The sequence below is a fragment of the Abramis brama genome (genome assembly GCF_963993115.1).
Source record: "Abramis brama genome assembly, chromosome: 11".
NCBI classification, from domain to species: domain Eukaryota; kingdom Metazoa; phylum Chordata; class Actinopteri; order Cypriniformes; family Leuciscidae; genus Abramis; species Abramis brama.
Window position 1 is genome coordinate 15,237,281 of NC_139973.1, and position 13,549 is coordinate 15,250,829.

Sequence of the window (13,549 nt, forward strand, 5' to 3'; positions counted from 1 at the left end):
CCTTAACAATACCTTCATTAATCGTTTAACCATTTTGTAACATTTAGTTTATTTAACGTTACGGTGAGACACAAAAGGCGTTTTCTCCTGTAGAACCATAATACACCAAAACACAATATAAATTAACAAAATACATAATCTTTATTAGCTAACGTAACGTTAGATGTAATCCAAATCTTTATAATCCATACGCAAGCAAGAAACAGATCCAAATTCAGCCCTTCATCCACATCCAGCGATCTCCATCTCCATTCTCAGCAGCGACCGTAAATGTCAAATCCCGCGCTTGTGATGAATTTAAATTCAAAAATTGCGCCCTCAAGAAGCGTAACGACATGTTTTACGGCAGTGATATCAAACGCTCATTGGCTCTCGCCTGCTTCGTCACAGATTGCAGCATGCCGTGTTTCAGTTGAAACAACATTTAAATGCAGAAGCGCGCGCGCCGTCTTCACGCAGAGGGAAACTGGGTTAACATTTTCATGGATTAATAACTTAAATTCTGCTCTGTCCCTTATACAAAACTATTATATACTGCCAGAGAGGACTGCAACACATCGTCATTTGAGCGACTTTTGGTACCGATTTACATTTTCGCAATACATTATTATGATTAACAGTTACACATCTGTTGTTTTTCTTCATAATTTTAGCCTGCATAGTTTTAAGAAATGGTTATGGGTAGGTTTAGGGGCAGGAGTAGGATTAATGTTAGTGGCTCAAAATATATTTTAATGCTATTAATAAAACTGGCATTTCCCTACACATCTCTGTCCATAAAGTGTTTTATTCTTTTTATATTCTGTATAAAACGAGTAATTTATATTTAGGTTTGGGAGTAACTTAGGGTTAAGGGAACTTACATTTATCTATAAAACAGTATAAGGGATGATACAGTTCTTTGTGATTCGTAAACGTTTTGTAGCTGTGAATTCGTAATAATTCTACGTTGCAGACATGTCTGTATCATACGTTTCAGCATCTATCCAAACGTACAAAAAAAGTATGTTTTCAATCTGTTGATAGGTTATAGACTTTCTACTGATATAAACTGTTTTTCACTTTAATTAGATAGCCCTAAAATGTATCTACTAACACTTAGTGGATAATGTCTATTAATAGTCTACTGATCATAAACAATTTATTTGTTGACAAGCAACAGATCTAATCTTTAGTTGACTATCAACAGATTATCTACAAATGGTTAACAATTTTTTAAAAACAGTTTTAAATCAGCTAAAATAATCATTAATTTGATGCATATGAGACCCCTTGAGTAGGATATACAGTACTTCATATGCTGACATGACTGTTGACTTTTAACTGACAGATTGATCTTGAGTTGTTGGTACTCAATCTACAGAAAGTTAGTTGACAATTGAAAGTTAGTCGCCAATTGGTTAATAACCTGTTGCAAAATAATATTGACAGTCAACAGGCACTTTTTCGTAAAATCTGTAGATTAACACTTGAATTGTACCTTATAGTCTATATAGGCAGTCAGTTGAACGTATGTTACTTGTCAGTTGAAACAGTGTTGTTGAATGTCAACTGATGCACTGTTGACAAGCTACTGAATGGCTACTAATAACTAGTAAAGTCTCAACAAACGGACTATCAAAATAAAGTGTTACCCAGTTGAGTGCCCAAGTACAATCCATTTACAGTCAGCAGCACAGATGGATGTGTTCAGCGTGTAAAAAGCGTGGACCTTTGTTTTTGAGTCCTCAAATCACTTGCCTATGCACTGTTTGTGCTCAAGTCCGTGCAGACACAAATTGGGTTGCATGCAGACAGTGGGTCTCATTCACTAATAATTGTATGGATTATTGGTATTCATAGAAATACAACTCTAATGCAGCCAGATTCCCATTATGTCTGGGAGTGTCCCTAAATCTGGTATGTAAGCAAACAAGGCTGCACAGAAGAACTCCTCACAGAAATGTTTGCATACACATGAGTTTGTTCTTATTCTCGTTCTAATATTAATGAATTTGGACCATTTGAAATGAGCGACCGTGTGTACAGAGGTTAGTCATTTGCATAAAACACACCCAAACCATCTCCATAATAGGGCTTTCCACAGAGCCTTTCCTTTTTACAGTCTTTCATTACTCTCAGCAATATATGACATACTCTAAAGATGCACTCTCGTCTGAGAGCATGTGCATCAAGATCCTCAAGCAATGCCAAGTGTGCCATCCTCAAAACAGTTTCAAACACAATAAACACCTTTTATACAGACCCAGATTACAAACCTCTAATTAGCCAGCTGTAGCACATGCATTTTTTTTGTTCAGAGGATATTTGCAGCAAAAACTCTTTTACCGTTTATGCTAAAATATACATCAATAAAATTTCATATTGGCACATTTATAAGGCCACCCAGAGTAAGTGTTTTTTTGCGTATACTGTATGTGGTTTCAGTCATTACTACATTTTTGATTCATGATTTGTTTGTGAAATCATTTGAACACAGATTTCAAGCACAAATTTGTGTGTACCCATGGTTAGTGAATAAGACCCACAGTGCGTGGAAATCAGGCCTGTGCTGATGAAGCAATTATGTCATGCAGACTGTTCGTGAACCTGAGCAGAACGCAGACTAGTGAGGTTTCCACCTTATTTTGCAAACATGGAAATAAGCTGTTTTCAGTGAAGCTGAGACTTCAGATTCATTAGACGTTATAGGTTAAAAATAACAAAGTGCAGTAACTACTTGTGCTACAAATGATTGTTAATTGAAAATATGGAAATAATACTGGAAGCCTTGCACAATCAAGTTACAAATGGCCGCTTTCAACTTATATATTATATATATTATATCTATTATATTATATCTATATTATTAACCCATTATTTTTCTTTCCAGGACCTTGAAATGGGGAGTTCAACTTCATCCCCTTCTCTCCATTTGGCCTTATTTTGGTTGCCAAATATGATACAATGGCACTGCCTTCACATATGGTTTCAGCAATGCCTGTTAAACAGCTGTCCCATAACACTTAGAATCATTGACGAAATTGTTTGGAAGAAAAAGATAGGCATGCAGAATACAATCAGACTAGGGGCATTATGACCCATCATAATCTTATATCATGAAATGAGTAATTTCAATTCACAATAACAATATATATCACAATATAGTGAATTTTGCTTTAAAAAGGTTTTTATATCATCAACATTTGATACCATTGAAATTTCTTAATTCTTGTCACCAAGTTCAATATCACAAAAAACTAATACTGGAAAAAACAAAAAAAATCAATCAAACAAAAAAAACAAACAAGCTAAGATAATCTAACTACACAGACAACAATTCCCACCCCTAAATCATCCTTACATGCAGTAATCAACAACTCCCAATTCCCTTTGATCCAGTCCCTGGCAAGAGCATTCCGTAGCTATGCCACACTCCACTTCGGCTACACTTGTTTTGTCCCACAAGATTCTGCACTGCCTTAACACTAGTTTGATAGCAGTGTTAAGTGTTGCTGGTTTACCAGAGAAGCATTTAATGGCAGCTGTGCCATCCCACTGGGAATCAGAGGATGAGACCCTGGGGGATTGCTGCAGAAGCAGGAGGGGTATCTCGCGCTGTCAATAATGAGATTAATGATGTGACAGAGATGGAACGGTAAAGAATCGGACTGCTGTTAAACGGAATTAGTTGTCAAATTTGGAGACGGGATCAGAGAACATGAGATGACACATCTTGATAATCCCTAAGAGGATGCAGGGTGTCACTGCTGCCCTGTCATAACATTTGATGAGGAGTAGAGGGAACATTCCAGAAGTGTGAAATAAATACTATAGCAGTTGTCACACTATATGTATCTCCATTTCAGTTCCAGAGAACATGTTAGGACAAGTAGTGCAGCTCGAAAGTCTGTATTTCCTTTTCTTCCAGTCTTTCTTCCTTTCCAACCTTTTTTTTAAACACATATTTTTGCTGTTTCAATCTTTATTTGGAGAGAGAGAGAGAGAGTTGATAGTGGGAAAGAGAGAATGGGACAAGATCGAAAAGGACCACAAAACAGGACTCGAACTCGGGTCAACCGAAGAACAACTTTGACTGCCCCTTTCTCTTTTGTTCCATACTACTTTTATTTCCTACCATAAATCCTTCTTTCCTTCCCAGATACTTATCTATCTACCTACCTAATTTCTTTATCTTTATCTTTCTTAATTCACTCCTTTCTTGTTCTTCCTTCATTTCTTTCCTCATTTTCCCCCCTTAAACCTATCTAAATGTCTTCCATCATTTCCTTCCTTCTTACCTATATACCTACCTTACTTAGCATTCCATCCCTTCCCACATCTGGGAAAACTGAACTAGACGGCCACCTTAAAATTGGTGACTACCAAACCTCTAATTGGGTGTATGCAGATGTGCTTTTCCCAAAAAAAAAAAAAAAAAAAAAAAAAAAAAAAAAATTATATATATATATATATATATATATATATATATATATATATATATATATATAGAGAGAGAGAGAGTTTGTTAACGTTAACATCACCACTCAGTTATCCCAAGCAGCCCAACATAAAGTCCAGAGAGTAGACAGAAAAATAACATGGGAACCTGTCAGAAAAATGAGTCTGTGCATGTGACAGAGAGGGATAGATAAAGGTGTGAGCTCGCAGCGCTGAAGCCGAAGTGAGTTGAGTAAATAATCGGCCGTCTGAGGAGCCGCGGGTGCGGGGCCGGTGTGTCAGCAGGCGATGGATGAGTCCCCAGGCCTGATTGTAAAGCCCAGCAGGTTGTGTTGGTTGAGTGAGTCTGTGCCGAGTGGAGTCTCAATCTTCCCTCTAATAGGCCACTGACAGGCCTTTACCACACACACTTGCGAGTACACACATCAATAAAGTGTCCTGACAGGGACCATAGCCTCAGCTTTGGTACCTAGCGTGCAATTCTAGACTAAACCGGCCGCACACATGCTCTCAAAGACATGGGCGGCATCAATTCTGCGGCGCTATCATTAAACAATAGGTAAGGTGGAACAATACAGTGAAGTGCGTAGTATACGGCTGGCTGTGTAAGACACAAGCTCTCTGACAAGCCGTATTTGTCATCTGCCGGGACACAGGCAGGTCCGACATCGGTGGTACAGATGAGAGGTGTGTGAAAAAGTGACTTTGAGCCAGACAACTAATCTCGCAGCCTCACATACACGACCCCTTGACAGAGGCCCACACGTGTGTTTGCTCCCTCACTTATGCAGTCTGGTCATATACTCCACAACTCAAACACTCCTTCACATAAAGCACACATAAACACTCATAAATGGTCCTCCATATTACACACAGTTGTACTGTCGGACACATACCTCTGCTGTGCTCTATTTTTAGGCCATATTGTGCAGAGATTTGATCATTGGTAAATGTTTGTCGAAGATGAATTCCCCGGCGTGTGTGTGTGTGTGTGTGTGTGTGTGTGTGTGTTTATGGGTTCGGTGATAAATGGAGAGGGGCACCCTGGAGTAGAAGACAGGGAAAAATAGGGGGAGGAAGGTTTTCTATTGGTACAGGAAATGTGAGTTTCTATTGTAACATTATGGAATGGCCATTATAAAGACCAGAGGAAGAGTAACTGTTCAAATAACCAGGTAAAGGAATATTATCAAAAACAATACATTTGTATTTGCTTGTCCTTATTCATATTGTCTTTTTTTCCTGCCCATTCATCTTTACCTTCATTCCTTCCGGCCTATCTTTCTTTCTTTTTCATTTTTTCCTACCTTCCGTTTCTTCCTTTAATTCCCGTTCATTCATTCATTCATTCATTCATTCATTCATTCATTCATTCATTCATTCCTTTCTTTTAACATCCCTCCTTTCTTGTCCTTTCATTTTCCTTCCTTCCTTCCTTTTTCCCTTCCCTCTACATTAGTTTTCTTCCTTCCATCCCTTTTTGTATTCCTCTCTTTTCTTTCTTCCTTCATGCCTTTCCTCTATCATTCCTTCCTTTCTTCCTTCATTACTTCATTTCTTCTTTCATTCAAGTGTTCTTATTCTGAGACACATTAAAGGAGCACAACTGAGAATTTATGTTTAATTTAACTCTTGCTAAATCTGCATTCCCTATAATTAGTTTTAAAGTAAATACCATCTGTTAACAAATACAACCTTTTTGTAAGCAGTTGTAAATGATTAAATTAAAGTTTCAGCCAAAGCCTTTCTGCTTTGTCTTTTTCCTCCACTAACCCTCTCTGATTTTCTTAAGATCTTTAAGTAATTCCATTCTCCTGTTGGCTTGTCTAACATGCTAAATTGTAGCTGCTGGGAATAAATCTTTGGTGTTTTTACCTCTTGTGTACAGCGACAAAGAGGGAAAGCTGCCATGCCGAGTCCATCTTTTACTCAGCCCCCATACATGCATGTCACTTCAACCCAGCCACTCATAAAGCAACATGATGGATAAATGAATACAGAAATAAATAAATAAAAGCCACACTTATTCTCTCCCGCACATCCTTTCCTCCGCCTCTCTGATGGATCTGTGAAATGATATAAGGAATAAGACTTAGAGGGAGGGAGAAAGAAGGGTTGGGGTGGAGAGACGGATATGATTTATTAGGCTGATAAAAATTCAGCCTTTGTTATTCAGTCATTTTTCCATGTGCGGCTTATTAAGGAGCGCACCTGCCAGAGGAAGAGTTTGTGTGCGCCTGTGGGTGTATGTCTAAATGTGTGTGTCCCGTAGAGTAGGAAGACTCAGACCTCACAGAGCCAGTTTAGATGACACCCTCTGCGCCTCTGTGTTCAGTGCCGTATTTTTATGTATATTAATGGCTCCCTTTACACCTAGTATTATCATGAAATTTCAATGACCAAATCACATTTGGTGACCCTTAACCCAGTGGTTCCCAAACTTTTTCTGCTGGGCCCCCTAGACGCAACAAAGCGAATGTCGATGTCCGAAGTTGTGCAAACGGGGCATCAGTTTAGTGTCTGTGATTTCCGTGTCTTGTCAAGTGTTGGACAGCATTACTGATTATAGTGGGGTCTATTTGCTTTTGTAGTGTTGTGTTGTTTAAAAGTAATATTACAACTTGTATCTGCACAAATAACCAAATAACCCAATCTTAGTCAATAATGTCGGGCATTACATTTGAGCTTACATAAAAGTAATATTAAAACTCACATATGCACAAAAGGACATGAATGCGCTGAAACTTGGGCAACTAAAGCACAAATAATTTGCAACATTCATTTACAATAGTGTTCTCATTATAATCTTATGTAAATGGCAGATTGGCGCTGCACGTCTTGCACTTAATTGTATTTTCATGATAAAAGTGAATCCAGGCAATTTTCACATGCAAGTTATCCAGATACCAAACATGTTTATACTACATGTAGGTGTTAAAGCATCTGGTGATAATGTGTGTGCGCGTGCGTGTGTACGTGTGTGTGTGTGTGTTTGTGTAAAATGTAAAAAGTATCTATCTCTAACTGGAGTTTGTGCAAACCACAGGCTGGCTAACTAATGACTCAGTTATAGCTTATGCGAGCATCATTAGGTGATTAAGCATTATTGATCAGCGAAGTGACATGTCAACCATTAATTCCCTTCCATGATTTGTCTGTTCCTTTGCAGGCCCCACCTCTTCGTCAGTGCGAAGCCCGGCATCACATCGGGTCATCAAAACACGCTACAAGATCGACACACGCAGAGCGCATACAATCCAATCCTTCAGGGTCAAGAGAGTACATTCTACCAGGTAAGTGATTGGGTGCTTTTCTGGTGGAGGTGGAAATGATCAGCACTTGATCCACTTCCTGTTTGTCTCCTCCTCAACAAGGCTCATTTCAATGACTGTATCCCATCATAAATTTTGCGTTTGCACTTGTGCGTGCATCCCACTCGCAATCTCAGTCCGGCACAACCAATTACCAGACTGATTAAAACCTCTCTGTTGACATTCAATGTTTTTATCAGTGTCTCAGTGCCTAATAAAAGATTAAATAACCGCCTGGCCCTTAATAACGCCACACAGAACCATAACTAACTGCCTCATCACCGCTGATAATGACAGAGAGAAGGTGCCGCTCGTCATGGTAATCTATTACTGGAACCATAATATTACACCATAAAGATGTAATACGGGATGCTCATGTGTACATGTGGGTAGTCACTGAGACAGGCTTTTAATGGCCAATGGTGCCTTGAAATAATATTTTTTTATATACATATAACATGTTTAGAACGAGAAACGACTGCAACGATCAAAGATGTCCGTCTAACACATTTTTACATAGAAAAACAATGGAGCGCAGTGAAATGCAGAACCTGTTCTGTGTGAGAGAGCTGTGGCATAACAGTTTGCATACATGCCTTAGACATGTTGATACAGTGGTGCTCATGGAAGAAGAACAGGTTCTGATTCAAATGGCAAACTTTCTTTGTTTGCGAAAGAGGGTGTCTTGCTGCTGCACTATATGAGGTGACTAGTTCTCACAGCACAGGTTTACCAGACTCTCTTTCAAAACTTGGTTGTGAGTCCTGAAAATTTGAGGGAGTCAATTTAATTATAGATTTCGTTTATTACTCTTTTTCATAATGAAAACTGATTTAACTAATGGTAGTAGAAAACCTTGCATTAACGTTGCCATTGTGAAAAGGGTCCGACATGACTGAAGTATATAGAGAATCTGAGTACGAGACTTTAAAGCAAAATTAAGACAGCTTGGAAAGCTTCTAGATTGTGAATGCTTTATAGAAAGACAGAGAAGGAAGATGGGTCACTGCTGTGTCTGTATGGCATTAGCTTTTGTCTGATAGGAGGCCACTGAGAAATCCTATTCACTTAAGGGTGTAAATGAAGCACTCATGCGTATGGGTGTAAATTTTTTATTCCCCCTCTTATCTACAGAGTTAAAATGATCTTCATAAATCCCCCTGCTGTGTGGCCCTGGCTTAGCCAAGTATAAAAAAATGAGACTGTGGATTATAGGTGTTATATGTTAAGAAGGGTGCCACATTAAACAAAATAACCTTCTCTTTTATCTCTCTTGCTCTCTTTTACTGTCTTTCTGGTCTGTTCTGCCTTAGTGAGGATTGCTTTACACTGCCTTGAGTGGGTAGCTCCTTTCAAGCCATATCGGTGCTTGATGTCACTCTGAATATCTGATTGGCTGCTTAAGCAGCTGTAACTTTGTGTTAATGAAGAGAGAGGAAGTTGGGAGAGCTGATCTGTTTATGTCCATGGGTTTTAAATCTAGTAATGTAGTGATCCCTGCTCACATCGTACGAGCTGATAATAGTTTCTTGAGGATAAGTCCCTTATGTGTTTGCTCTCATTTAGGTTGGACATGATTGCTCAGAGATAATAAAAACATGATTTTTTTTTATTGAATTTTAAATGACAATAATCCTGCTAAGGAAACATACATGTGCATGATTTAGTAAAACTACGGGTACTGTATATGTAGTCATCACATGGCAGTTGAGAACATTTTGGCCGACAGACGTCTAACAGCTGGTCTTCAAATAGATGATTAACAGATCTGCAGGTCAGACTCTCATCCGAGCTCATTATTGAAAAGATGCTGACATTTTGACCTCAGTGGCCTGCACACAAGTATTCTACTCTGTTTCTGTATAGTTTGGATTTAGATATATTTTTTGTTGGTGTGATTGAGTTTCTAGCTCTTTTCAGATGAATCTATAATTCATTTGTGAGAAAACACTTTACATTACATTACACTTCCTAAGAAACTAATGAATATTATACTGAAAGTGTAGCCTAATTGCTTTGTGGAAGAGCTACTAAAAAACTGTGTAGTATATAGTAAGTAGATTTTACACCCTCATATTAATTGAGAGACTCATTTGAACATAATTTTGCAGATCACTGAAAGTTTGCTGCAAAAAATAATTTACAAATGTTTGTAGTCGCTCTCTTAAAGGTGATTAACAGTGGTAAAAAGACACTAATCAGAAAATTGTGACCAGTCACAGCATTTTCAAAATACTGTACACTTTTTACATGTGTCCAAATTTTACACTAAAATCTAAAATAGTATTTTAGAAACTAAAATATGCAGCATGGGCAATTTGTGCAACTTTGTGTGCAGGTCGTTGATACTTCATTTATGTCATTTAGATTTGCTGGGGCAGTGCTCTTGGGATTTTAATGGGTAAACGAGTGTGTGTTTGTAGGGCTTCATTTGTGTAATGCAGATTTTGTGAGATGCGCGCTTTGCTTCAGACTGCCTTTGAGCTGCGGTGACTTACCGCCATTCATTTAGCTGCCTGCAATAAATATTGATTCATCAAGGGATTTTCAATTTGAACCTCTGTGACGCATTGTGAAATATTACAAGAGAGAGGGAAATAAGGAGAGAGAGAGATAGCGTGGGGGGTGAGAAGATAAGGGACGATTTTTAACGATCCATCTCTCTTTCATTCATTCATTGGTGATGCTTATTTTTAGAGTATTTTAGAGTATGGCCATCTGCCATGTTCTTATTACATTTACACATTTGGCAGACATTACATATACGCTTTTATCCAAAGCGACTCACTGTGCATTCAAGTTGTTCAGTTTGCCAGTACATGCTCTCCCAGGGAATTGAACCTGTGATGCTGCTACACAGCATGCTTTACTTAATGAAGAGAGACTCTTGGTGTTGTGGCTTTTTTTAGTTAACAAACACGCACACAGATGGCCGATCACAGTCCACCAAGCCTGAGCTCAAGCAGGAGAAGAGCAGAGCCGCTCTCCTTCTCACACATGAGCAGACAGACGCGGGGCTCTTTAGCCCCTCACCCTTCCGTGCAGTGACCCAGCGTCCGGCGCAGCGAGCTGGAGAGCGGTGGGTGTGTGTAGTCAGCAGTGCGGCTGTGTCTGGTGATTGAGTGTTTGAGGGGACCGGGTGGGGGAGGAAAGGCCCTCGTAAATCCCCGGCAGCCACCAGAAAATAGATATAATCTTAACATTAACTACATTAATAGTAGCTGGAGTTGAATTAAGAAAGCCGTAAAGCATGGACGCCTGGGCGTAAATTACATGAGTCTGTGTGCGCACACACACACACACATATGCACACACGCACGCATATAAACTGCCCTCCCCCATTACACACTCTCTGTTTTGTTCTTTCTTTTCTGGATTTTTGTCTTTCTCCTTTTTCTTTTTTTGAGTGTAAGTGTAGAGTTTGTTTTTCTCTTTGGATGTGGCCCACCGTACCACCACTTAAGATACAAGGGATGTATAGGGATGCATTATGACAAAAATCATAATTGTCGATTATTTCTCTTGAATTTTAATAACCTGAATTTATATTTTATTAACATTGCTATTAATATTAATAATGACTCAAATCATATCAATGGTAATATCATATTGAAATGTATTAATAAAATTTACATTAAAATAAAATACTTTAAAAAATATTAAAATATTATTATATTAATATTAATGTTGTTGATATCAATAATGATTAATGTAATATCAATTATCAGTATTATTAAATCATATTATATTATTGAAATCGATTAATAATTTTGTATGTTTTTTAAAGAATTCTCATGTTTACCAAGGCTGCATTCATAAAGCATTTATACATAAAATGTTTTTTTTTTTCTGTGATGGCAAAGCAAATTTTAAGCAGCCATTTCTCCATTATATTGCTTGAATTGTATTATATTATATTATATTATATTATATTATATTATATTATATTATATTATATTATATTATATTATATTATATTATATTATATTATATTAAAGATACATTCAAATAAAATACTTGTGATATTGATGTCTCTTCATATTGTAATCACAAATATGAATTTGATATTTTATTAATATTTCTATTTTTTTATAAATATTAATATTGTTGACAATAATTATTCATATTGATATCAATTTTATTTATTCAATATAAATATATAAATAATATAAATAGAACAGCAATAAATTATAGCATTTTAATCAATCAAGTTTTAATTATTTAATGTAGGCTACATTTTATTAATTAATTTTAAAAACGTAATGATTGAAAACGAATTGATTGATTAAAATGCTATAATTTATTGCTGTTTTATTTATTGGAATCAATTACACACAGAAAGCGAGCAATGACACCGATAATCAAAGCAGCCAAAATCATAATCTCAATTATTTGTTCAGATTATTTGTGCGACCCTTATTTTTGAAGACATTTTTTTTTTTTTTAGAACACACATTCATTTATTTATTGTGCAATGTATGAAGCCACATTTCTTCCTGATGTTTCCTTGAACTCTAACACCGTTCACACCTGAGAAACAAAAAAAACAATAATAACATTTAGCTTTTATTTTCTCTGTTCGACGCACTCTCACACATATGGTCATGCACTCTCTCAGTGTGGGTGGAGTGGCCGGCGTGGCCCTCATCAGGTTTAGTGCTCTGGTATTGATCAGCACAGGACATGCTGCAGCGCTGCTCCCCTCTCCTCTTCTTCACCACCTCTCCATTCATCTCATCCACCCATCCAGGGAGAGAAGGGAGGGGAGCATGAGGGAGAACAGGAGAATTGAGAGTACTAAAGGACAAGATATAGAGCAATAGAGCGTAAGAGCTCAGGAATTAACACCCAGAAATGTTTGAAAGTTACAGTATTGCCTTGTGTATTATGAGGTATAAAACAGAGCATGAGCCTGGAGGAATGGATGTAATTGATACAAAAGTTGATGATGACCAGGGTGGGAAATACCCTAAACCGTTTATACTTACCAGCCACAGTGGCTAGTGAATGGCCAATTTTATTTTTTATTTATTTTTAAAAACTTTTTTTGTTTATCCTATGTGTCTACCATTCAAACATTTTTAAATGTCTTTTAAAAGTCTTTTATGCCCATCACCAAGGCTAAAAATTAACAGTAAAAAAGTATTATAATGCATTATTGCTGAAAAGTGTTAACAACTTAAAAATATATATTTCTGACCCCAAACATTTGAAAACTAAGCAAATGTTAATTTATTATAAATCAATTTATAAATGAGAAGGATTACAATCATTTTCTCATACAAGAGCCAACAATATCTGTAGTACCGCTATGCTGAAGCTAGTTAAGGGTTTTTTGTTTGTTAGTTTGTTGTTTATTGACAGTGCTGTGCACAAAGTGTTCATTACCTGCAAACGGCACTCAAAATCCAAACAGTCAGTAAGACTTGTGCCACAATAGCTATTCATTTCACGTTTTTCAAGATGCAATCAAATGTGTTACTTCTACAAGTGTGCATCACTGATACTAAGCAAGAGCATTTATTGTCATAGTCCAATCTGAAATGTGCCACCCATAACAGTGGCTGGTGGAATAGGCAAAAATACCCACATCAGACACATTTGGATGGTGGCAAACTTAATTTCCCACCCTGATGATGACAAATGTCTAATTTACCTTATGTCCCTCAGTCCATGACCACTTGTTTGCCCTTAAGCTGTTGATTTTTTCCAAACGTTTTAAATGTTTTCCCTCTCTAATAGTCTTTAATATGGTTATCACTTAAGTTTTCCCCTCATTATCTACTTTGCTACAGGCA

General features: G+C 37.3%; 1 protein-coding gene across 1 annotated transcript in view; it reads left to right on the forward strand.

Moving 5' to 3' along the window:
* The window catches only part of zc3h3 (zinc finger CCCH-type containing 3), a 78,325-nt gene that overhangs the window by 29,048 nt on the left and 35,728 nt on the right, over positions 1 to 13,549 (forward strand). Inside the window, exon 4 of the mRNA XM_084129355.1 lies at positions 7,610 to 7,733. Coding sequence (XP_083985481.1) covers positions 7,610 to 7,733 — 124 coding nt within the window. The remainder of the gene's footprint in view (positions 1 to 7,609; positions 7,734 to 13,549) is intronic.